We start from the raw sequence: 27,086 nt of genomic DNA on the forward strand, positions 1-27,086 counted from the left end.
AGAAGGCGTAGTTTCAAAAAGCAGTGGTGCAATGACAGTAAAATTATTCAGTAAAATACAAAAAAGAATTGTAAGTGGCAAGATTGTGAAGTGAACCACATGATGTATTTATTATAACCTGTATCAAAATCTTGTCCCATTCTTGTGCACCCAATCTTGTATCTTGTCTTGTCTGCAGCACAGAGTATCACTTTGACATTTTACCATATACTCCTTGGGCATTTTATCATATACTCCTTGGCAACAACACATTCTCACAACGTTTGGAATAAACAAAAAGTAATCTCACAAGTTCATCGGCTGGAAACGTGATCCGTGGCAAAACTGAATCTTCTTCTTGAGTTGCACACAAGAATTTGAAGAGCGGAGGCTACATACATGGGCCATAATTTACATTCCACTCTGCAGCCACAAAGGAGGCCCCAGCATCTACAGAGAGAGGAAGGAACGAGAACCATTGGCTGACAAAAGAATTCATATTTTCAACATATTTCTTCATGCTTCACAAAGACTATTCATATGCCAAAGTCGTCAGCTATGCACAGCCGCTATCATCACCTTTACTGCGGAGGCTGTGTCAATGAAAAGAATGTATAGAGGAAACAATTGATACTTTGCTCTTTGGTTTCACAGTCCTGTTTAGGTGTTGGATTTTCAGAGTGACTAATTGGAAAACAACTGGCTAATGCTAGTTAGCTAGCTTGTGACTGCTGTTATGTAGAGAGACTTGTTTAACAGTAAGAATCAGCTCACCTGTTTTAGTTCCAATTAAGTCAGTTCTTTCTTATCAGATTGTGTTAAAACAATGCCTCATATTAAGTAACTATCTTGAGTAACAGAACTTCAGAGCAATGCCTCTAGCTTGCATTACCCCCATGATTGGTGATGACATCAGCTGCAAAGTATCAATAGGACAGTTGAATATTGTTGTTCTAAGCAGCTAAGTTCACAGTGATAAGATTGATGCTGACAGGTAGAGGCGTCATACTTAAGACTAAATAAATAATAAAATTGGGTAATTGTGAAATTAGTCAACATGCCTTTCCTTGTGTCTGATTTTAAAAAGATAACATTATGGCATTACATCAACTTACCTGGTAGTAACATACCAAATTTGGGCAAGTTCCTGGTCAATTTCCGGGCCACAAATACTTTAAATAACTAGGATGTTTTTGTTTGTTATACTCAGGGACACTGTTTATGTCTGTTACAACATGTTATTATTTATACATGTCTGTTAGGGCTATTAAAGGGACTATATTATGCTATTTTTCCATTTATGTTAGAATGTTGTTTCCTCATCAAAAACATACCTGAAGTTGTGTTTTGTTTCACTCACACACATACGTTTAAGACATAAAATCCTGCACATTTAGGCTGAGTTCTTCTCTCAAACTAAAAACACCCTGTTCCTCTTGGTGATGTCATTAAGTGGTAATACAGGAAGCCCTCCACTGTGTTTTCACATTTCAATGGCTGAAATGATTAAAATTATTCTAGTGAAGTTACAGCTGTTGTTTTAGCCTCATTGAAACTGCTCCACTCCTCAGTGCACCAAGCCATATTAGAGACTTTCAGTGACAATCTCAACTCTACAAAAGGTAAAACAAAAAATATTCACACACATGACACAAAAGCAACAACTTAAGGTTATTCTAGTATTGAACAGCAAAGCGGTTCAGTTGAGGTAAAAAAAAAATAGCTGTTAACCTTAAAACTACCACTAAATGACATCACAAGGTATAACAGCATTTTGAGCCTTAGAGGTGTAGACAGGCTAATAATCCAGGATTATTCAAACATGTGTGAATGAAACACAGCTCCAGGCATGTTTTTGATGAGGTTAACAACATTATAACATGACTTAAAGCTCACATGAGTCAGTTTTGCGTAATATAGGACTTTTAAGCTGCATTGGTTAGGCTAAAAGTTCCAAGTGAAAGTTCATTTTTGCATCTCTGTTTTTTTTTTACTGCAAGAAATCATTAATGGTTTTTTGCTTTGCCCTTGGTATAAATAAAAAGTGGTGCTGCAATGTTTGATTTAAGACCACTTTAACACCAAAACTCAACAATTCAATACCAGGAAATAATTATAAACACTGCTGTAACTTCAAGGCTCCTTAAAATTGTATTTTTATTTCATTTGCAATATAAAAGAAGGGACGATAGAACTTGTACAGAAACACTGAAAAAACATTTACATTTTGGACTCATTGCACAAACCTCTATAGCCACCATATTATAATTGTGACAATTATCCTGACCACAAGGGGGTAGCTTTCACCTTGTCTCCTCATCTTTCTCCCACCTCCCCAATGTTCACTCTTGTTAGATAGATGTTTAATAGGATTGTTTTCATTGCAAGTTATAATTATATTTGAAAGTGATCCCTTTAAAACACAGTAATAATTAAACCTTAAAAGTGCATTTCTGACCTTAGGCTGGTATAGTAATTGGGTTTATATGGACCACTAAAAGCCATGGAGTGATTTAGCTGAAGATTTGTGAGTGATTTAGTGTGATTTAGCCTTTTTGTGAAATGTAAAATGCTTTTTATGTGGCTATTTGAACTCAGACTAGAGGAGTAGTCATGTATTAGACCATTTAAAATTACGACAATTAAAGATTTCAGTTTTATAGTTGAACAAATTATGAATAATCAAAAATAGGGCTGGTGTCTTACTCAAACAAAATTTGTATTAGTGGACTAGTTATTTTATTTTGATTTTAAGGATTTATATGGCACAACAGCAGCAGGGTGTTAGTGAGTTAGTTGAAGACTTGGAAGAGCCTTTTCTGTGGAAGCACCCAGACTATGGAACAGTCTCTCTCTGCCAGTCAGATCTTCTCCATCTTTAACGCGGTTTAACACTAGACAAAAAACAAACAAACGCCTTTTCCCCTGGCATACTAGCTGCTCAGGATACCTTTGTGGTTTTTGGTTTTTGTCTGGGTATTGTATTATTTGTTTTTGTTGATTTGTGTGTGAGGCACTCTGGGCAGCTCAAGTTGTTTTTAAATGTGCTATATAGATAAAAATTGAATTGAATTTCTTCATATAAATGCTTAGTTGAATAGTTTTTATTTTTGTCTTGTGATTGCAGTTTTGGTCAGATATTTACTAGTTTTGAGAGCTTTTGTGACATCCCTACACTTTTAGACAGTCCTTTCCACAGATTTGAGGAGCCAGGAGAGGCATGAGTCTGAGTGTTTTTTTTTGCAGACACTGATTGATACCAGAGCTGTCATAGACGTGAGCCTGTCTCCTCACTCGCCGCCTCTTTGAAGCTCTTTGGCACCTGGGACATTTGGATACCTGCCAGACTGGAGTGAAGACATATCTCCTCCGACTCCATAACACATACTCGTCCAACCGGTTCTGAAATACAGACGGCACGTACCAATACAACAATGTGAAGTGCTAGTGCTGCAATTAAGACAACAATAAGGAGTATTGTGATTTTGAATTATTGGCACCATTGACAAAAACAATACTCTGACAATGACTTTCATGGTAACACCTTTAATAGCGGTATTAATACATGAAGAAAGACCTTCAATTCATAACGGACAAATAGTGTATTAAGAATGGCCTAGTAACTACTTAATGCTTAATAAGTTTTACATAGTTACTAAACCTGAATCATTCTTTATATATTTGTTCATTATGAAAAATGCCAGTTTGCACCAATGGCCTCTCTGACCCATATCAATCACTTAATACGCAACACTGATACCTCGGCAAGGTGGGTAAAATGCCTTGCCCAAGGATACAACCCCAGTATGAACTTGGGAATGAACCAACAACCTTTTATTTATAAGATTAGCATATGTACCCTGTGTGACCAAATGTAGGCTATATTAACGTATGTATGTAACTTTCTGGAGGTGGAAAGTCAAGAGATTAAAACAGTACTTCGGAATATTCTCTGTGGAGATAGATTAGTTTTATGGTATACTGTGGAATATTATAGCCAAAGGAACACCAGGAATGCAAAAAACCAGGAGGAGGCCCTTTTCCAAGCCAAATAAGAGTCACGTTTTTGGAGATCCAACCATGCTTACAGTTAGGAAGCATGTTTTTCTATGTTTTTCAGTGCAATAAAAACATCCATAATGAAAAAAACATGCTTTTATTTTAGTCTATTTGGGAAAAAGTTACTTACTGTTGCTTGATTAAATTTTTATTCATATGCTATTTGTGTTTATAAAATTATCATCCATCTTAAAATGACATTACAATGACTGAGACATGTCATTAACAAATCACTCTTTTCTGACAACATGCGCACGTAAGACTCTTCAGTTGTTCCCCTGCTGTAACATGTCATTTGCGATAACTGTTTTCAAATGAAGTCAAGCATTGAAAGCATCTCCACTCGACTACGCGACACCAGATTTGATCAAAACACCTGTTGTCACATTTAAACTGGCTCCAGGGCCTCCTAATGTTCTTTCACCTCAGAAGACATTTTAACATTTGTTGACAGTTAGCGTGACTGCTATAGGTACTAATTCTTTCCACTGTCTCAATGTGCTAGTCTTGATGCTTCAATCGTAATGTTTCCCAATCTAAATTAAAAAAAAATGGAAGTTATGAAGAAAACACTTTCCCCAATACTGATTATTTTGAAATATATGAGTGATAAGACCTCTGACCCACTATCACAATGCTTCACTTCAAAACTTGAAATCAACTCTGTCCTTACAGCTTTTACTTACCTTTTTGGATCACTATTTTATTTCTTATAAGACAAGAACTATAAAGCAGGAACTAAGTGTGACCCTATTTTGTCCATTAAGGTAAATTGTTGGGTGAAAAACACGTGGACACAATTACCTTGGACTATCCCAGGCAGTCGTTTTTCTTTCATGTTGTAACAGACTGAAAAAAGCTAACAGTTAAAACTGAACCATTTTCCTCACTCATGGTTCACATTTGGTACAGAGCCTTTAAGCAACAATAACATACCTGAAGTTGTGTTTTGTTTCATTCACACATTTTACTCACAAACCCCAAATATTTAGGGGGACTTCTTCTCACAAACAAAACACTCCTTTCGATGTCATGTGGTGATACAGGAAGTGCTTCACTGAGTTTTCAAACACCATATGCCTTCACTGGAATCAGTTGGATAACTTGAAAACTACCACTACATGACATCACAAGGTGGAACAGAGCATTTTGAGCTTTGGAGATGTAGATAGCCTAATAATAAAGGGTTACTCAAACATGTGTGAATGAAACAAAACACAACTCCAGGTATGTTTGGATGAGGTAACAACATTCTAAAGCTCAAGAGTCAATTTTACGTAATCTAGGACCTTAAAAATAAGTTGTTACTTAATGCACAGTATGATATGGAACAAAAACATATATTTGGAACATCTCTGGTATGGAAATCATATTAAGGTTCCTCAGGGATATATTTGAGGTGCTAACTGGACCTGCTGCGTTTTGTGTTAAGCGTGAACACAATGGCTGCTGTGGCTGTAGTGATGCAGTTTCCAGGCCCAGAGTCGCACAGGGGCCGAGATCTGGGAACATTGTTGTGAGTCCTACAGGATGTCCTGAGCAGGAAGTGCGCGCTCAGCTAGTAGGCTTCAGGCTTTCACCAATAGGAAGGTGCATTTTTGGAAAAGGCTGGAACCTGTGTGGAACTATGTCTCCTGGATAAGTACATCGTGGAATATTGGATTATGTTGAATTTGGATATGTCTGGAGTTTATATCGAACGTCAACGTCAAGATACGAAGACGCGATTGCAAGCAGGAAAGTAGCGACTGATAAAAGCTTTGAGGATACTGTATTTTTCCTGAAATTTTTTTTGAAATCTTGTACCTTTTATCAACTGAAAGATAAAGATATGGAAAGCAGTGACCAAGAACATTTTTCATGTCTGACCGGAAGTGATTTTCTATATTTTGCATAAATTGACATATCGTGATTTAGCAAAAAAACATGGAGAAATTGACTTTTTGGAAAACTGACTCAATAAATTTCACATTTTGGATTATAAATACAATATATAGATTTTCATCATTTGAAACTTTATGTCACCAAGTATGCATGTAAGTTATGAAGAGATGTGTGCAATCTGGAAAAAAGTGATCATAAAAGTTACATTTTTGTCAAGAAAAGTTTTTTTTATAAATTAACTCCTTTTTTGTTTTTATCATGGTCATATGAAGAAGAGATTGAAATTAAGAAGAAGTGACCTTTTGTAACTAGTTTCAACTTAAACTATTTCTAAACGTTGGATATAATTTTCGATATTTTTGGTGTCAACATGAACTCGCGAAGAAGCAACTGCAATCTGGAACACGGGGGCCTATGAAAGCGGACATTTTTGCTTTGAGCTGCTTGGAAGCCGAGGTGAGTTTTGTATGCTTGTCTTTAACATTACAAGTCAACGAAGTCAAGCTGCGCAAGTGCTTCCTGTGGTAGGCAGGCAGGAAGTACTCCGTTCAGTCCGATTTTCAGTGCTGCAACTTTGGTTCCTCAGATTACCTCTCCTGCTCATGCTGACTCTACCACTTCCTGAAAAAGAGGAACTTTAATGTGTCTACACACATTTTTAGTAGATTTTAACATCTTAACCTTTCTTTTTTTGTTACAATATTAAAACATCAGAAATCTGGCGGTTTTAAGATCTCTCGGTGCAATGGATATGAGCGACTGACGAGTGACAGTGGAAGAGATTATGCAGAGGATTTCAACACGTTTACCATTGGAAATAGCTGGATTATTTTCGCTTTGATCAGTCAATATCCGAAGGTTTGAGAGACAAGAACATAATCCTGGAGACATTACTTGTTTGGGCGGAAGATTTTCTCAAACACATGTCATTACACCACTGTTTATTTAGATTGTAAGGCTTTGTTTTTTAATCTCTTAATTATGTGCTTTTGCTCATGTTGTGGTTGAGAAGCTTGTCAACTATTTTCTTTTGTGGATGCAGCCAGCTACAAACATTCTAAAAACCTTCTAAAGATAGTGAAATATGTTCAGCAAAATTAATCCAAATATGTATTGTGTTTCACGATACTAAGATTTCACTCAATTTCAATAGACTTGAAACATTTTCAACTTTAAATAACATAACTTTCTTTTATATTCCCATTTGGTGTTATATGTAATCCCTCAGTTGTCCAGATAGGTTCCATAGTGGTCCATGGGCGTGTACTAGTCTGTGTGGTCTTATACTACAGGTACAGCTCAAGATCATCCAAAAGATGTTCAGGAAAGGTTCATTTCTGTCCTGTGAACATGACATGTTTTAGTATCCATACCTGCTCAAATGAGTTTCCATTTTTGATACTAGTCTTACTATCAATTAGTATCTGATTTTTTGATACTTTTGAAAACCCTAGTGTATTGTTACTCAGACTTCTCCAAATCTTTCTCAACCTTAATTTAATGGTGCAGTATGTAACTTTAATGGTAACAGCTCCACAGTATGGCATTAAACTTATCTATCTTGCATCTATTTAATCACCGGTGTTTTAATTATTCAGAAATCCCTTGAAAAACATATGCTTGGAGTATCCATGGAAGTAAATAAGGTTAATGCCCTACAATAGAACATTCCAGTCAATGCAATGATAGCTCCATGGAGACAAACAAGTTTTGGACCTTCCGTATGCAAAGCTACATAACATGCCTTTAAAGTACATTTATGGAGAATTTCCTTTGAATATTTTTCTTTGCAAGATTGGTAGCACACCTAACACTTTAGTCCTTTTGACAGTAGCAGTATTGGAAAAAGTTATTGCAGTAATAGTAATGCATAATTACTAGTTAATTCAGTTATTTACTCTCAACATATTGTGTAATATTAGAAAAACTGCACTGAAGATTTTGTTCCTCATCCAAAAATCGTTCTTTTTTGCGTTTTATTTACTCATTGTGACTTGGTTGAATGAGGATTCAACACCAACTCCATTGTTTAATGAAGTGGTTGCCTTTCTCCATAAGCACTAGTTACCAGCATAGTGTTCTAATGGTCTATGTTTATCGCTCTCCACAGGCATCAACTTTAAGGAAGTGACCCAAGAAAACCGAAAGGCCGTGTTTTCTGAGATACACGCATCCATTGACACGTTGGCATTCACTTTCGGCAATGTGTGAGTAGTACAATACTTTACACCACCACTCACGCTAATTTTAGCTTGTGACTTCATCAAATAAATCTTTGAAATCTAACCATGTCGCCTGCACGCTCATATCGTTTTTCCTGTTTGCTTTGCTTGATAATAGTGCTTTTTTTTCTGCTTCATAAATCCTAAAAGTGCTGCTTGTTGTATTGTTTTTTGCAGAGTTTCTGACTTCCTTATGGGAGATGTGGACAGCGGCTCAGGGTTGGGGATCCCCCAGGCCAGGAGAACCAGGGTAAAAAGAGCTAAACACACATAGAAATACAAATATTGTAGTAGCTTTGTGTAACACGTCTAGATGATCAAACTTACTTGCAGGGATGTCACAATATAAAGTTTTTATGTTTTGATTATTGTGAGAAGAACCAGTACATTTTTACAATTATTCACAATTATTGGCATCCTGACAACCAGTGAAATATTTTTTAAGTATTGGTCCAAGAAATTAATTAATTAAAAGCCAAAGTAAAAAAATATTTGGGACGTACTACTCAAGTAAGTCAAAGAGTAACTGTTGGGACGTAACATCTGATTTATAATTTAAAGTTAATATAATTGGAAGCATTAAATAATGCGCACAATGAAATTCTATGAATTTCCATAGTGAAGTGTCTTCCCCAAGTACACGATGCGATTAGGCCTGTCACGATAATTACTATTTTGGGCCTCAATATTTATTGTGTGTACAATTTCTTTGTAAAAGATTTGCAGTATTTTTGTTGTAGTTTGATCTGTGAAAGGTCAAATAAGTGACTTCGAAGGCTGTTTTTTATTTATTTGTTGCAGCTCACAGCTTTTAATGATACTGCCTATTTAAAATGATTGTCTTGCATTATTGTTCTTGTGTCAGTGGCTTAAAGTACCAGTAGTTTTAATATTATCGTTTGTCGCAGTATATCTGTGGAGCAATATATTGTACTTCAAAATGTATTATCGTGACAGGCCTCGATGCGATAGCTATTCCGGTAGCAATTTTAATTTATTATGTTTATATTCATCTACTTAGAATGTATACTTTCAATTAACAGAATTTTCAATGTGACATAAATCCATGTATTTAATATCAGCATTTCACTTTGTAGATTGTTTGAATTACTACTACCTCAAATCTAACAGCTTTTACAATGTCTCACTTGCCTTTACACTGTGTATCCAAACATAAGCATTTCAAAGGGCTGCAGTTAAGTTGTATTTTTAGCCTGGCTCCAGTGGAAACCCTCAAAGAGTCGTTTTTGTATTTAATAGGGGCGTTGAAAACCCCAGCTCCTTCTGATGTCTCTCTTTGAATCTCCCGTTCGCTCCTTATAATTTTAAATGTCTTTTCAGTCTTTTGACAATCTGGCTGCAGATCCTGAGGGCTACGAGAATGAAAAAGTCGAGCTCCCAGGTAAGCCACAATATCCCATAATATTCCCTTGTAATGTAATAGATATGAATTGAGTCTGTATTTGGCAATGAGTTTGTGCCTCTAGGGGTTATACACTGTTACATATCTACATTAGTGAATATATTTTGTTTTGAGCAGTTTATATTCATCTAGTTAACACGTAAAGACAATTTGACTGATTTGAAGGTTTTTCTGACTGGTTTCTGACTCATTCATCATCTCCCAATACAAGAGAATTTCAAACAATTTTTAATGTTGACTTAGAATAAATTTGTAGATGTAATTTTCTTGCACCTATTTTAGTATTAATCTCAAGGATTTTTTTAATTTTTAAAATATCAAATTAAGATGTAAAAAGATTGCATAATAAATTAAGGATGCTCCAATCCAGCTTTTTTAGTTCCAATACCAATTTCGATACTATGGCTTTAAGTATGTGTTGATACCAATATCAAATCATACGGGTGATATAGTTTCTTTTAAACAAAAATAAAATAAGACCAAACTGATTCAAATATGTTATAAAGCTGTTAATTGTCTCGTGAGTAACTACAGAACAACTTTGTATAAATAGAAATTGAAACATTATGAGACATCAGTTAGTAAATCATTCTATTACATCAAATTATATGCCCAAACAGGATTTTGGCTGAACCGATATTTGATTCAGTAATTCTGGATCGTCATCAGTATTCGATACAAGTATCAGATTGGTTCATCCCTATAATAAATTGAACATTTGACTTTTCTTCAGTGCAGCTTACTTGCATATTACTAAGTCATCAAAAACATCTTACTATGCTGGCAGTTACATGGTGGTTTTGAAAATATCAGTAGTGAACTATCATAAAAACATAGATAGTTTATTTAGTTGGTAGGTCTATCTATCCTAAGGCTCCAGCAAAGGGGAGGGGGCATCCCGTCCCTACGCGTTGAGCTGACCAGGTGAACTTAATAAACTACTCAGAACTTATTACATATTAGGAATGAACCCAGTATTCCCTTTTTTGCAGTATGCCCTGTAATAGCTATTAATTGCAGCTTTATGACCAATTTTGTGGTTGCCTCATAGCTTAAGGGAGCCTGGAGTGTCATTTTTAGTGTTCACGCGTGATTTAGGTTTAGTGCTCCTGGATGCCCGAGGAAAATTACTAAATCATGTACAAAAATCTTACTGTGCTGGCAGATAGTTTTTCTTGTGTTCAAAGTGCTCTGTATCGCTTTTCTGCTGGGGAGCAATCAAAACCTACATTTTAACTGTGAGCAGGGTCTTTTTTTTATTTTATTTTTTTTTATCCATCTATCTGTCTATCTATCTTTTTAAGAAATTAAACAGATATTTCAATTTTGCAGTGCTACTCCCTGTAATAGCTATTAATTGCAGCTTTATGGCTAATTTGCGGTTGCCTCAGTTAGGAAGCCCTGAGTGTCAGCTTTAGAGCTAGTGGGTGATTTAGGTTTGGCACTCCTGGGTGCTTTAGGCACATTTCGAAATCACAAAGTACAAAAGAAATCTCACTGCTGGCAGATAATTTTGCTTGTGTTGGTGTTAAGGTGTTAAAGGTGCACTATGTAACGAGCAGGTGGTACTCTTCACAAAAAAGTTCCTTTAAATTATTTTAATAGTTAATAGTTTGGTTGATAGTCAGTGTGATTAAGTTTCAACAATTACACTAATACTCCCCTTAGCCGACAGTGTTCGCTAGCTATTAACTGCATCTTTATGACTCGTTTGTGGTTGCCTCATACCTTAAGGGGCTTGGGTGATTTAGGTCTAGCGCTCCTGGATGCCTGAGGTAGACCCGCCCGACCCGTCTCCTTCCTCCTCTGTTATTTCTGCTGTATTTTCACGGCAGCAGATAGTTTTCCTCTGCTCCGTTCACATATCTGACATTCCTCCTGTGTTTAGGAGCAGCACACTGTACAATGGGAAACATATGGCTTTAAGTTGAGTCAAATGGTTGACAGATGGGAAAGGTTTTATCATAATATAAGTCTGATAAAAGAAATGGCTACACAGGCCCAGACTGCTAATATTCTGGTCTGACTTGAGTTTCTTTGTAGTTAAAACATATGTTAAGGTGTTTAAGATAACATTGACCACTTATGAATATAGCGCTATCTTTATTAGTTTAAGATGGAATAGTTAACCAATTTTTCAGTCTTTGAATTAGGGAAAAAAATCAAATAATGAAAGGATAAACGTGTATAAGATTGTTGTATTGATGGAAAGCCATGAATTCTCACATGAATTCACAAGTTGCTTCATGTCTGTTTTAATAAGAGATTTTGATTTTTCTCATTGGCTGGTTGGTTTATAGCACTCGTCAACACCAAACAATATTGTGGATGAGCGTCCTGAAGTGTCTATTTGTACTATTACATAGCACATGACTCTAGGTAGTGTGTTTATTTCACTGTAGTTCCAGTTAGCTAAGAGCCTCAATTGCACGATGTCTTTATGTGGTGTGAAATAATGAAATGTGCGACTAATTTCTTTGTGATTTGGTCAGATTGAAAAGCAAGAGGTGGACTCGTATAACTATGGGAGATTCACTGTTTTGTACTGGGATTAGTTTCACCATCTTGCCATATCAATCTTAAGGTTTAAACTTCTTTGTGATGTTGATGTTGTGTCAGTTTTTGTTTCATTTGGATAAGCCCAGTAATTACAGAGATATTAACCATAAACCAGGTCAACAAATCTGCGATCTGACAGTTCAACGGCAAATTCTACCATAGAATTCTGACCTGTCCTCCAATTCAATTATAAACTATAGGGACTGTACAAAGTTATGATGTCATGTGAACCCAACCGTATGTGTTCTAGGCCCTGAAGTGTCCCTGTCCCGAGAGGAGGAGGTGGACCTGAGGTTGCAGAAGAATGACAGTGGGGTGGAGTCGGCCTTACTCTACGCTAAGGCCTGGTCCAAGTACATCAAAGACCTGCTGGCCTGGATGGAGAAGCGACTGGCTATGGGTGAGACCTCCAGACCTTACTTTGGGGTAGGGCGGTATGCCAATTAAAAAAAATCTCACAATTTTCTTGCAATTGGTAAAATCAACCTGCCCCTCACTCAGAGTACAGCTGAGGCTTACCTATAGGAGGTGTGGGCAGGTAAAGCATGTATGTTTGAGCATAAAGCTGCATTCAAGAGAAAATGTATAAATCAGCCATACCGCCAGTGTCCATTTTGTTGACTAATACATTTTATCTTTTTTATATAATGCAATAGTCTTTCTAACTAAGCAAACTAAATGAAAAGTGAATGACAAAAATATACAAAATAAATAATAAAAAAATAATAATGATGAAATGTAAAGAAAAGAAAAACTAACTAAAACTTAATTAAAGCCTATCCATATTTAACATAGCTTACCACCACTTTTGAATTGCCCTCTTTTTAAATTGACCACATTTTGTTCATTTTCAGATATCGACTATGCAAAGAACTATGCAAAAATGGCAGAATCTGCAAAGACGCTGGCCGGTCAACAGGTAACAAGCAACTATTTTACTTAATTAATTCATTTCTGGGGTTTTTTTATATATCAAACTTTACAAACTTTACATCCCATTTTTATCAGGACTACATGCCATTTAGCGATATCTACACTTCAGCATTTAAGAATGACATTGAATACAACCAGCTACTAATTCAGAACGCCATGGCTCTCCAATCCAATAAATTTATACAGGTAAGTTTATAATAAAGTTGCACTGTGTAACATTTCTGGAGAAGGTTATGCCGTTTGCTTGTCTCACAGAAATTATATTGCTTTGCTTTTTATTTATTAATTCAATTACAGCTGTTTTATGTATCAAAAATACCTTGAAAAACATGCATTCTTAGGGGGTGACCTCTCCACAGATCTGACCTGTAACTTTGCCTCATGAAGATAAAGTGTTATAAAGAGAGTGCGTCATATATATATATATTTTCTCTTTAGCTTTCTATCGTTTTATAACATTCCCTCATCGAATACAATACTGAAGAGGTTTTAGATGTCATCTATGTATGTTTTAGTAATTTTGTCATCTCTCCCATGCCCTATTTGAACCCACTTTATGAACCCTTCCACACAACAATTAGATAGATAAATATACAAAAGCATGACACAGAACAATACACTACAATGTCACAAACCTGATACTATGAGCAAACGTTTCATTAGCAGGATGCATGCTGATTGTGTTGTGATAGTGCCCTGAAGAGATAGTGCAGGGAGAGCAAATGAGTGGGGTGAAAAGCAGAAGTGAAACTTAGAAAACATGTTAATACGTTGTTTAAAAGCGAATATAGTATTTTTGCAACAATGAAAGGTAACATGGTGATTTAAATATGTTATGTGTTAGCAGTTAATACCCCATAGAAGTTAAATATCCCCTCTTTAATACCATAGCAGGTGACTTGCCCCCAGAAAAGTTACATAGTGGACCTTTAAGCTTTATACTCAAAGTTTACCACAATTGCTCATTATGTAACTTAATGTAATTTTGGTGCTTTTTATAGCCTCTTCAAGCACGGAAGAATGAACTGGACAAGTTGAGGAAAGACATCAAGGAGCAGTGGCAGAGGGAGCAGAAGAAAATGGTATTTAAAATATTTGAGACAGACTTTTGTATTGTTCTAGCTTTTAGACTTAATAACAAGGTTCTAGTCTTTCATGACATGACAATTTGTATGTGTCACTATGTACCAAGTATTTTAGCTACAGCAGGATTTCCAAATATGTCTTTGTTGTTAGCTTCCTTTAGCTAACCTTGCATAACCCACGTGTTACTCATAATGTTCTATTAGGTTATTTTTATGAGTGAAACAGATAACATTACCTTCAGTGACGTTGGTTGTATAGGTTGCTGCTTGTCTGTCAGCAAATCAAATGTTATGGGCACATGCACTACAAAAAATGTATTTATCAACATAAGTGAAATAGATTTTAATATTTATTTACATGTAATTTTATAACATAGTGCTATTATTATTTGATTTTGCCTCTGGTTTCAAGATAATTTCATTTAAATTAAGGAAATAATACTGTATTGGGTTTGTATTGCTGAAAATTAAAAAGGGATATTATGCAATTATGTGCTTTCTACCATCATCAAATCATGCCTGAAGAGGTTTTATTTGTCAACCATGCATATTTCAGTAGTTTTGCAATCTCTGCCGGGCCTGATTCCTTACGGTTAGCTGTATGATCCTGACTGAGAGCATCAAAAACAAAAGTGAAACTTATTACACATGTTTATACATTGTTTTCATATTATTTAAACTCTACCCACTCTTCTGTTAAGTATCAACAGTATTCAGAGCTGCCTTGAGCCTAGTTGACAGATGTTTGGCTGCCAACAGGCTCTGCCATTAGAATAAAAAAAAAAAGCATATTACCGGTATTTTATGTCTTATTTGAGGTACTCCATTAGCAGATAAATACAATAAATTTGCATAGAGAGAAGTAGGGATATCTCACAGAAATAAACTGTAAGTAGTAGGGCTGTAGTTCTTTAGTTGTTTAGTTGATTAATCAGTCAATGGAGTCTTAGTTGACCTAAATGTTAATAATATATAATATTATTACTAATATATATATTATAATATATAATATTATTATTAGCACTTATATAGGGCAACAAGAGAAAGCAGAAGTTAGTGAGTGAGTTCGCTCTTTGGTATGTACATAAGAAAAGGAACTCATAGTGCACAAATTGAATCTGTCTTTATATAAGTACATTGTTTCCTAGTACTTTTTTCTGCATAAATAGTTCGGATGAAATCCTACGCACTATACGCAATAGTTTTGAGAGCTTTTGCCACGCTACCAATTTAGTCAACAGCTGTTCAGTGAGCACACACGTTTATTCTGTGCATGTTTGTTTGGGATTCTTTACCACTGTTTTATAGAGCTGATATCTGAATACTATATTCAACAATTCATTTCATTCATTTTTGTAATTTTATTTATATTTTAGCAAGAAGCAGATGTGAGTTTGCGTAAGGCCCGAGCGTTGAAGACCCAAAGGAAAGAGGAGTACCAGAAGGCCCACACGTCCACAAACCGATCCCAGGAGGAGGCAACCAATGTGGGCAACAAACAGCTGGAGAAGAAGAGGAGGCTGGAGGAGGAGGCCATGCAGAAGGTGGGGCAATTAAATGCATCACTATAATAAGAAGTAGAGCTCAGGGCAGTGGTTATCAAACTTTTAACCGGGACATAACTGGAATTACGCTAACCTAAACCAGGTCTAAATTAGGGCTAAACCATTTCTTAGCCAGGACTAAACCAGGCCAAAGCTAAAACTACACCAGGCCTAAAGCAGGTCAGGACAACAAGCCAGGGCTATGACCAGAACTAAACCAAGTCTAACAAATGGTCTAAATCTAAACTCTCTAAATGTTGCAAGTTAAAAACATGGATTACACAATACTTCTGGTGACTAGCACAGTTGTAGGTCTGGGAGTATTCAGTCTCATAGTGTTTATATTGTGTTGTATTGCTCCAGGCTGAAGAGGCACAGGACCAGTACCAGATCTGTTTGGCTGAATCTGGAGTCCGAAAACTGGACCTGGCCAATGCTAAAAGCACCATCCTCACCCAGATCAGAGAGATGGTCTTCCAGTGCGACCTCACCCTCAAAGCTGTGAGTTTATAAATGTCAATTTATGCACTATTGTATTTTTACATTGGACTTTTTCTTTTATTTTGTGTTTTTCATGACCAGATGATCTCCAGATTAAATCCTTTCCATTGATCAGACCTCTACCTAACTACCTGATACTCTAGAATATGGTCAGCTTTATTGTATATTTGTATCAATTTATATCCGAAAAAGTTTTGCAGTTATGATGGGAAATATATGAGTTTATGTAGTTGCCTTTGCAGTATTTGTAGAAGTAGTAAAGTACTGATGAATGCAACTCTAAATTTTAGCTTATTCATAGTTATTCAGTTTTAAATATAATTGTTAAAGGTGCACTAACTTGGCCTAGTGGCATCTAGGGTTGAAAATCAGATACTACAACTAGTATCGAAACTAGATACTCATTTGAGCAGATATCGGTATCAAAAAGCTTTAGAATGATCTTGAGCTGTATCAGAACAAATATAAAACCACGTAGACTAGTATACGCCCATGGACCACTATGGAACCTACCTGGACGACCGAGGGATTACACAGATATAAGATCACATGGTGACATAAAAGAAAGTACTACAATTTAATGCTGAAAATGACATTCTACGGTCTTAATAAAGAGTATTTTAAATTACCATCATAGTATTGGAATTGTAATGAGTATCGAGTCTATTCTTTAGTATTGAAAAACTGTCTTCACCCTCTTGTCTTCATGTTTATTTTATTCTACATTTGACCATCAACCATGATTTATGACCAGTCCCTTAATAACAAACATGCCACATTTCTTTGTATTTTTGTTCAGGTGACAGTGAACTGGTTTCAGATGCAGCAGGCCCTGAACGCCTCTGTGCCCACTCACTACCAGGCTCTGAGCGACAGCGCCAAACTGTACGAGCCCGGGGAGTGCTATGCCGAGTTTGTACGAAATCTGCCCCGAAATCTACCAAAGGAGAGATTGCACTCGGACTCGATCTCCTCAGATAGCACCAGGTACACAACATTCTGAAGTATCATTTAGATTTATAATGGGTTAAGAAAGAATTTACTTTTCAATAACTACACTTTAAATAGCCTTAATAAAGCATGAACAAAGACTTCATTCATAATGAACAAATTATGAATAATGGCATAGTAACTACTATTGACCTTAAGGGGAGATAGGGATAGGTTTTTACTTAACCAGTTGCTACGACCAAATCATCCTTAATGATAACTATTTGTTCATTATGAATTGTACATCCTTTATTAAGTCTATTACAGTTTATTTCAAAGTTTTACCGATTAAATTACAATTAAATTAGTTATTTAAGTTGAAATCTTGTACAGGTGTTGGAGTTGGATTCTGCAAGATTTTATTACAATTTTATGCTTCCATAACCACTAAAAAGATTTTTTTTTACATAAAAATACATTTTGCCAGTAATAGACCATCAGCGACCAACCTTGACAATATTTATTAACAATTTCAGACTATTTTAATTTGATGTGGATCCAGTTCATTGCTTATTAATGGAAACATGTTATTTCTCAAATGTTTCTCAAAATGATTAGTTTTAGTATTGTCAAGACTATTGTAACATTAAAAAAGTTTGTTGTGTGAATTGTTACATAAGGCTTTCTTCAAAAATCAGTAATTTGTTTGTATATGTATTGGTGCTGTCACAATACTAACATTTCAAACGCCATTTCGATACTAAGGAATAGACTTGATACTCAATACCTATTCTGAAACCACGATGATATTAGAAAGAACTCCATAGTGCTCAATGGGCGTCTGTGTGGTATCATTCTAAAGCTATTCAGGAAAGGTTCATTTCTGCCTTGTGAATATGACTTTTTTTTTTTTAGTATTGATACTTGCCCAAATGTGAATCTAGCTTTGATACTAGTTTTAATATCGATTAGTACCCGATTTTACATACTTTTGACAACCCTAATGTGTATATGTTATGGCTGGGTGGAGATCTGTTTTTCAAATTCTCCTCTTGTGTATTTCAATGGTACACTCCTTAAAAACTCTCCAAGACATGGCACTGTGTTTTGAAATCCTCTGGCCCCTCCCTGGCCTCAACGATGTATGGTCGAACTGTTCTTCTTTTAGCAGAGGTAGCAGGAGGAAGTGAAGGGGGGAGCAGACAGGGAGAGAAGAGAGGAAGACAAGGGAGGGAAGACAACGAAAACAGGGTGAGGGAGGGAGAGAGAGGGAGAGGAGAAAGAGCAGAGAGAGAGGTGAGGAGAAAGAGATAGAGAGAAAGAGAAGGATGAGGGAGAGTAGAAGAAAAGGAGGGATAGAGAGGAACAGGAGATGGAAAACAGGGGGGCAACGAAGGGAGGGAGAGAGAAGGAGGTGAGCAGAGAAATGAGAGGGGGCAGAAAGAGAGAAAGAAGAGAGAGGGCAAGAGAAAGAGCGAGACAGAGGAGAATCAGCAATGGAGCAGACAGAGGAGAGAGGAGGAAGAGAGAGAAAGAGAGCAGAGAGAGGAGGACAGAGAGGGAGAGAGGAGGGAGAATAGAGAGAAACAGCAACAGGGAGCAGATAGAGGAGAGAGTGGGACAGGGGAGCTGGCTGAATTGGTGTCTCTTCCTGAGGAAATATCTGTGGCCATATGAATGCAGAGCAGGAGATTGAGAGCGTGAGAGCTGTCCACAAAGCACTGTCGGTCCCTCACATTCTTCACACACATATGCTTTCACTTATCTGTAAGTTTAACTGTATATTATGTATAGGCAGGTCTTGATATCAAATAACATAAAACATAATAAACGTGTTATTCACATATGAAACACACTGATCTATAACAACCTAAAACGTGTAAGGAAGATAATTTGTTTAGTCAGATTTTGAATTTTAAATGCCACTGAAATTCTCGCTTATTTTTGAACCTTGAAAAAGCATGTTTGAATTATTTTTAAGAAAGATTTTATTCACAGTGGCATTGGAATTGTATTGAGTATCGAGTCAAAAGACTTATTTAATTTATAATATATTCCCCATGTATGATTATTGTATTGTCTATTCATAACTTAACCTAAAAAAAAAAAAATCAGTGCATGTTGATGTCTGAAACTACCCATTTGAGTCATCTCTCAATATGGGAACAACAACAGCCTTTTGGTAATGCTGCCCTCTTCTGCATTACAGTCTAAATCTATATGTTATATTTGCAGATTTATCTTTAACAAGCGCTCTGTGGGCAGCACTCACTCGTCCCATGGAAACCTGTCGCAGGCCTCCATCACCTCCTGCGACGTCCTGGGCGTAGACGATACAGACCTGCACCGAACAGGTAACATTTTTAAAGATCTCTTATTACGCAAATTGGCACATGTGAACTTTTAGTCATGTTGCAATGTTGTCACCTCAAAAACATCCTCCGTGTTTTGTTTTGTTTCAGTCACACACGTTTGAGTGGCATTTTTGTGTGTGTGTGTGTGTGTGTGTGTACTTTCACTTCAACTTTTCACACCAAGCAGCACCAAAGAAAAGATTTGGCTTTCAAAGTACCACCTGATCTAAACCAGGTCAAATCCAGGTCAAATTCAGGTCAAATCTAGGTCAAAACCACATCTAAAAGTGGACTGTATCATTTCTAGTTCTTGTGTACCACAGTGTGAGGAACCCTGTACTATAGTATTAGTAATGATACGCCACCACAACAATATTAAAATACTTAATATTACTATGTGATCCAATATGTGATCAGATATGTATTTGATGAAATAAAGAAGTCCAATATAGTGTCTGATATTTAAAAATAAAAGTAAAACCTTGTCATAAACATATTACTACAAAACGGGCTTCTCCTTACTATAACCACAGGGACTTACCTAACTGCGTGACTCATGGAAACTGTCTGAGACAAAAACTTAAAGCACAGCTGTCTTTCCCTTTCCGAGCATTTCTCTGTTAATCTTTACACTGATAGGTTTAATGTTGTTTTGTCCAGCCATAAGGACCCAGGCCCCCCACAGACCCTGGTTTTCGGGCTCCCAGGGCAGTCACGGGGGCATGTGCAGTGACTCCGAGAGTGCAGGGGGCAGTAGTGAGTCCCGGTCTATGGACTCACCCACAGCCAGTCCAGGTATGTATTTTAGTTTAATTTCACTTGTGATAGAGATAAGGTAGAGATAATGTATGTGAATTGGATAACAGAGTTCATTATGAAGTGAGTCTTTGTTCATACATTATTAAGGCTGAACTGTAGTTATTATAGTGTGGTACCATGAAATGTAATGTGTCCAAATAGCTCTTCACAGGCAAGTTCATTTAACCCAAAATCTTAAAATTGACAATTTTATATTTTAAGATTGTAGATTTGTATAGACAGAAATTGGTTTATTGTGCCAGTACATATAATTAATGGGAAGTTTTCAGTATACAGTTGAAATGGCCCATCTTGTGTTTTTATGGGAAATTCCCCTAAAAATCATATTGTTACATGATGTATTTTTTTTTCACTCCACAGTTAGAATTTTAGTCAAGTTTTTTTTTAATTATTATTATTTTATTTTTTTTTTACAGTTTTTCATGTAATTTAAATGTTTTGTTATTTTTTGAAACATCATGATAAGTAGATATAATGATAATGAACTAAATTACCAGAAATTACTATTGGATGAGCACAGAGCGTGTTCTACTCAGTCAGCACAATGCTTTAATTATACAAATAACATTTTTACATTTATAAATCTTTGTAAAACAAGAGCGATAAAAAAAAAAAAAAATAGCTGTGTGTTAGTGTGACTTCCTCATTAATATCACAGTCCACTTCTCATCAAATAGTACTTCCCTTTTGACTCGGGATTGAAACTAAAAGTGGCACATACTTGTTTGAGTAAGGACTTTAGCATATATATTTTTCCCTTTGTTTGTCAATAGGAGATTTTAAACGGCGTCTGCCCAGGACTCCATCCACGGGAACCATGTCTTCAGCTGATGACCTGGATGAGCGGGAACCACCTTCCCCCTCTGACAATGGTAGGGCATCTGTATTAGTGTTACAGTGAGCATGCTTCCCTATAGTCAGTCTCTAGATTAAACCACAAATTTCTAAGTTTGTCAGAGAGGTTTAACCAAGAAACCTCAAAGACGTGTCGTTTCATGGTTTATGTAAATGGCCCAAAATTACTCCCACTGTGCTTGTTGTTCAGTTATAATCAGATTAGTGATCTGCAGTGTTGTCACAATATTAACATTTCAAATTTGATTTTGATACCAAGGAATATACTTGATACTCAATGCCAATTCCAATACCATAAGTATGATGAAAAAACACTCTTTCTTTAGACAGTAGAATGTGATTGTCAACATTAAATCGTAGTACTTTTATATTCCCATGTGTAATCCCTCAGTCGTCCAGGTAGGTTCCATAGTGGTCCATGTTTGTATACTAGTCTCTGTGGTCTTATACTTGTTCTGATACAGCTCAAGATCATTCTAAAGCTCTTCAGGAATGGTTCATTTCTGTCCTGTGAATGTGACTTTTTTTTAGTATTGATACCTGCTCAAATGAGTATCTAATTTCAATATTGGTTTAAGCATCAATTAGTATCTCATTTTTATACTTTTGATAACCCTACATGCAGGTTAAAATCCATAATACATTAACATTAGTGCTAGAACTCAGAAGCTCTAAAATAGTAGGAAGTGGATAAATCTCATTGTGTTGCAACTACTTCAACAATTAATAGTTTTTTTGATAAGGCTTCACAATTATTATTTAGTATTTCTATTTGTACATTGAGACTTTTGAAAATATATTTTTAACCAAATAAAGATTGAAATGTACAGACTGAAGACTTGAGAGAAAATGTGTGAATAATGTGTGTAACTGATGAAAGAAGAAAATTTTTTGTCTTTTTTTACATTTTGATTTAATAATGCCGTGCCTGTTTTGGAGCGTGTATAGTCCAGACCAGAGGTCTCTTTCATCCTTATACTGCGGTTTTCGCGTGGCATGGGAAAATAAATTATAAGTATTTCATTGAAGTGTATTTAATTTGTGTTAGTTTTTTTTTTTTTTTTTTTTTTTCTTTTCTTTTTTTTGTGGAAACCGGGTCCAAATGAGTCTTTGGGTGTTAAAGGTTTCTGACCCCTGGTCTAGACTATGCATTTTAGGGAAAATATAGTTAAAATGATTTTGCTCAACTTAACTTGAGCAAAAGTTTTGATTACTCTTCCCACTGTGAGTAAGTCTACACATGACAGAAGATTTATGTTGACAATATGAAATGATTTGAACATTTTTTGCTTCATTCCTTCAGATATAACTTTTTCTTATTTTTGTCTGTTCTTTGAAAATAGCAGATTTGGTGCATTATTTCATGTTATGTCCATCCAATTACACTAAATTAAAAGTTATAAATCAGATGTTATGTCCAGATGGTTACTCCTTTCTCAGTTACGCAGTTACTGAGAAACTGAGAAACAAGTAGTTTCTTGGGCCACTACATTGTATTTTTACTTGAGTGTTACTATTTCTTACTTGAGTAGAATTTTTGGCTACACTACCCACCTCTGCAAACTGATGTAGCCCACTCTGATTTAAGAAATTCATATAATCACCCCTCAATTGGAGTCCTGACTTTTGCTCATAAAACAACAATCAAAATGGATTTGACTTGTATAATCCCAGGCTTATTGCAGTGTGTATTGTGTTTCAGGTCTAGCAGAGATGGTAACGGAGACAGCCAGTTCTCCAGGCCCATTCCGAAATGCGCAGATGTCCAAGGCAGCTCAAACACATAAGCTGAGAAAACTACGAGCCCCCTCCAAATGCAGGGAGTGTGACAGCCTGGTGGTCTTCCATGGGGCCGAGTGCGAAGAGGTACGGCTTATACATAATTTATTTATACAATTTTGCATAATATAGGAACTTTAACAAAGATGCAATTATGTAGTACAATGACACTTACGATTTTCTATCTTTGTTTGCTAGTGTTCATTGGCTTGCCATAAAAAGTGTCTGGAAACTCTGGCCATTCAGTGCGGACACAAGAAGCTCCAGGGACGACTGCAGCTCTTTGGGATCGACTTCGCCCAAGCCTCACGAAACAGCTCGGACGGGATCCCATTTATCATCAAGAAGTGCACCTCGGAGATAGAGAGTCGTGCCCTTAATATCAAGGTAATTTTTATTTATGATTTTTATTTTGCTAAACTGACCTGTTAACCTTATACATATGTTATAAACAGTCACAAAATCATCATGCGATAAAGTGATTATGTTGCAAATATGACTAGACCATATAGTATATTTATATCACCATGTTAGCTTTTATTGGTGAAAATTGGTGAAAACAGCATATCAACATGTTTTATAAGTTTCACTTTTGTTTTTGACACTCTGAATTCCCATCCCTTTGCTCTCCATGCTAAGTCACTTTCCCTTCAGAGGGCGATCACATCACAATCAGCACGTATTCAGCTAATGAAACTGCTGCACATGCACATGCTAATTATTCACAGAGGTTTTATTTTGACCCTAAGAGCTGCTTTTTCTGAGGCAAAAAAAAAAACATATTATTGTGTACAGTCATTTTATTTTTTAAAGTCAGAACAAATAAGTAATTGTATATATTGTATTTTTTACAGGGAATCTATCGGGTGAATGGAGCCAAGTCTCGCGTGGAAAAGCTTTGTCAGGCATTCGAAAATGGTAAAGATCTGGTGGAACTGTCTGAACTCTCACCGCATGACATCAGCAACGTCCTCAAGCTCTACCTGCGACAGGTAAACAACATCTAATTTATTTATTTATTTAAATTTTTTTGATTGACTTTGTTTTTAGGGACATTTTCTTTCAAAAACTTAAAAATAATACAAAATAAGAAGATCTAGTATGTTATTGTCAGGTGCCTTTTTGTTACATCGCCTACATAATTCCATGGAAATAGAATCTTAAAAAAATACTTCGTAACATTATTCATTATTATAGCCAAAGGATCAACATTTCCATGGAAACAAGTAGGAGGAGGCCCTCCTCTAGGCCAAATAAGACCCAGGTTTTTGGAGATGCAAACCCACTGACAGTAAGAAAGAACGCATATGAAAACCACAAAATGAAAAAAATATCAAGAACGTCTATTTTTGGCTAAAAAGTTACATTTTTTTTGTATAAAACCAGAAGACAATTGTCCTAACTTGATTGAACTAGATTTTAGGATGTCTGTCATTGTATTGATGGCATTACAAGATTATATTTGAAAACTGATATAGCCCTTTTCTCTAATAAAAGACCAAAATATCTCCACACTGAACTCTGACAATTTACACTATTTACCTTTACTTTAACATGGTCTTTTTTTAACAAAATTTATTTCTGTTTCGTTTACAGTTACCCGAGCCCCTGATTTTGTACCGATACTATAACGATTTCATCGGTCTGGCTAAAGAGTGTCAGCGTGTGATCGTGGAGGAGGCAGACATTCGGCAGAGTAACCAAACAGCAGCGAAGGAAACCCCAAGTGTGGAACTGAACCGAGTCATGTTTAAGATACGAGACATGCTGCGACAATTGCCACCGGCCAACTACAGGACCCTCCGATATCTTATAGCACATCTGCACAAGTAAGGAAGGAAATGAAATGAACTGTTCTTTATGGAAAATGTTAGTGCATGCTATGTTAATTGTAAAGGCTGGGGTAGGGCTGGGTCATATGTCAAAAATGTTTATTTTCTCTCTTATTGATCAACCTCTTCCTGTGCGATTTTACGATTTCTTTTCAAAATAAAAATGGCGTTCGGTATTGATTTCATGAACATAAATAAGATGCTTTGAACCAGTGCCATTTAAGATCATAAACTGTCCAATATATTCCCCCAGTGTCTGAACTCCACTCCAAACCACATGTTTTTGCAGAGGATTGGCTGTAGACCTCCTGATGAAAAATAACTAAACTGACTATTGAAAATTATAAATGACCGAATGAAGAACATAGCCTAGCAATTAAGTATTCTTGGTGATAAATGTATTATTATGTAAAATTTTAGTGCTAAGATAGGGCCACACAATTTTTAGAAAAATAATGTAATTAATGTTATTTTTAGAAAAATTATGTAATTTCTGCCATATCTTTGATTATTTGTGGGGCATGTGCAGAACGTGTATGTAAAATAATGTCTTTTTTCCGTGTGTTGAATTTATCATGAAAAAGACGAGCTGATTAAGGCCCAATCCCGATTCTACCCCGTAGTCCTTTGCCATAGCCCTTCTCTGCATTTTGCGCAGTCACAAGGGTTGAAGGGGTATCCCAATTTTCTTAAACAGCGAATTGGATTGAATTATAATTGCACTTCATGAACTTGCATAATGCCAGTGTTCTTACTGTAGACTGTGCTGCATGTAGACAGTCTGAATCCTACAATAGCTTTGAGGAAACTGAGGAAACTTCCCTGTGATTTTGAGGAAGTGGAATTGAGGGATGGACTATATTTAGTTGGGTTTTTAGTCCAGCACTTATTTTAAACATCTTGGTTTTAGACATTCTGAGATATAAATAAGCTTCTTCCATGTTATTTATAAGTATCAAGTATCAAGTTATAACCAACCAAGTGCTGGGTTGAGTTAAATACACATTAGGTTTGAAAAACTGTGATTTAAGAACTTTTCTTGGCAGTCCCAGCACTAAAGTTAAATGCTGATTGTAAGTTACAGCCTATAATTATTCTCTCAAGTTGTCAATTGTCTATAAAGTTTCTGATGATTGTAAATTCTGAGGTTTTTGAAATTTTACTTAATTTGCAGCACCCAGTGTTAATAATTGTATAAAATGTCAAATGGAATCTACATTACAATTTCAGGCAAGATAGACCATGTATTGCCAACAAGGATTCTATATTCTATAACAATTGTACGAAACCTTTTGAGAAACTCATATTAAAATTTATTCAGTCACTTAAAATGAATAATACATTAAAATTAAGACTTGTTGACTTAACATAAGAATACTTTGGTACTTTTTTTTAGTATTTCCTTATTCTTATATATTGTTACTATAATACTTCTCTTTTGGCCTCCACAGAGTGACCGAGCAGGCGGAGGAGAACAAGATGACTGCGAGTAACCTTGGCATCATCTTTGGGCCGACGCTGGTCAAACCTCGCCAGGCGGATGCAGAGGTCTCTCTCTCCTCTCTGGTAGACTATCCATACCAAGCCCTGATGGTGGAGCTGCTCGTCAGACATTATCAGACCGTCTTTGACCCGATGCCATTGCCCGGATCTGAGCTGAGCACCGCGGGACAGGCCTCGCCCAAACTCACCCCCCAAGAGAAAATACAGAGGCTCAGTCGGCACTCCACCTCACTCGTGGATATAAAAGAGGTGAGGAACTGAGTCAATACTATAAAGTATTTGATTATGACATATTTGATTTGAATTTTACATTTTACTGACAAAAACTGTTAGCCAAGAAGTTACTTAAAAGGTAGGGGCAAGTATGTGATAGCAATACTGTTCATTTAAAGCCAAAGTACGTAGCTTTTTAGCTTTTTTCCCTTTCGTTTCAGATGTTTTTATTGCACTGAAACTCTTAGAAAATCTTACATCTCCTTAAACTTAAGGCCAAACCAGGACAACCTCATCCCGCCTGTTTCCATGGAAATGTTTTTCCTTTGGCTATAATATTTCACAGTATGGCATAAGCATAAAACTTATCTATCTCCATAAAAAATGTTCTAAAGTACGATTTTAACTTTCTATTTCAATGGAATATGCAGGGGATGTGTGTTAAGTCATATATTAATTTTAGTCTATGAAGTTACACAAAATCTCAGAGAAATTCAGAGAAATAAAAAAATGACATCATTTTTTGAGGAGAAATGCTTTTTCCTTGTTAGTTAGACCACTGCTCTGCTTAAAAAAATATCTTGTTTGCTATTAGTTTAGTAATATACAAAT

The 27,086-nt window shown here is 36.1% G+C and overlaps 1 protein-coding gene across 2 annotated transcripts in view; it reads left to right on the forward strand.

Annotated features, from left to right (window-relative positions):
* LOC117384874 (rho GTPase-activating protein 29-like) overlaps nt 1-27,086 on the forward strand; it is a 66,931-nt gene that overhangs the window by 36,951 nt on the left and 2,894 nt on the right. Inside the window, exons 1-19 of one of the 2 annotated variants that reach the window (XM_033982033.2) lie at nt 6,701-6,874; nt 8,033-8,129; nt 8,322-8,394; nt 9,486-9,546; nt 12,377-12,526; nt 12,981-13,045; nt 13,135-13,245; nt 14,061-14,141; nt 15,521-15,688; nt 16,052-16,189; nt 16,989-17,176; nt 19,355-19,473; nt 20,134-20,268; nt 21,066-21,164; nt 22,850-23,013; nt 23,125-23,313; nt 23,781-23,918; nt 24,523-24,755; nt 26,210-26,510. In XM_033982033.2, the coding sequence (XP_033837924.1) occupies nt 8,338-8,394; nt 9,486-9,546; nt 12,377-12,526; nt 12,981-13,045; nt 13,135-13,245; nt 14,061-14,141; nt 15,521-15,688; nt 16,052-16,189; nt 16,989-17,176; nt 19,355-19,473; nt 20,134-20,268; nt 21,066-21,164; nt 22,850-23,013; nt 23,125-23,313; nt 23,781-23,918; nt 24,523-24,755; nt 26,210-26,510 (2,397 nt within the window). In that variant the 5' untranslated portion in view covers nt 6,701-6,874; nt 8,033-8,129; nt 8,322-8,337. Of the gene's footprint in view, nt 1-6,700; nt 6,875-8,032; nt 8,130-8,321; nt 8,395-9,485; nt 9,547-12,376; nt 12,527-12,980; nt 13,046-13,134; nt 13,246-14,060; nt 14,142-15,520; nt 15,689-16,051; nt 16,190-16,988; nt 17,177-19,354; nt 19,474-20,133; nt 20,269-21,065; nt 21,165-22,849; nt 23,014-23,124; nt 23,314-23,780; nt 23,919-24,522; nt 24,756-26,209; nt 26,511-27,086 lie in introns of those variants that run through there. The other variant, XM_033982032.2, reaches the window with a different exon arrangement.

Source organism: Periophthalmus magnuspinnatus, chromosome 17 (assembly GCF_009829125.3).
Source record: "Periophthalmus magnuspinnatus isolate fPerMag1 chromosome 17, fPerMag1.2.pri, whole genome shotgun sequence".
In the NCBI taxonomy this organism is placed as follows: Eukaryota; Metazoa; Chordata; class Actinopteri; order Gobiiformes; family Gobiidae; genus Periophthalmus; species Periophthalmus magnuspinnatus.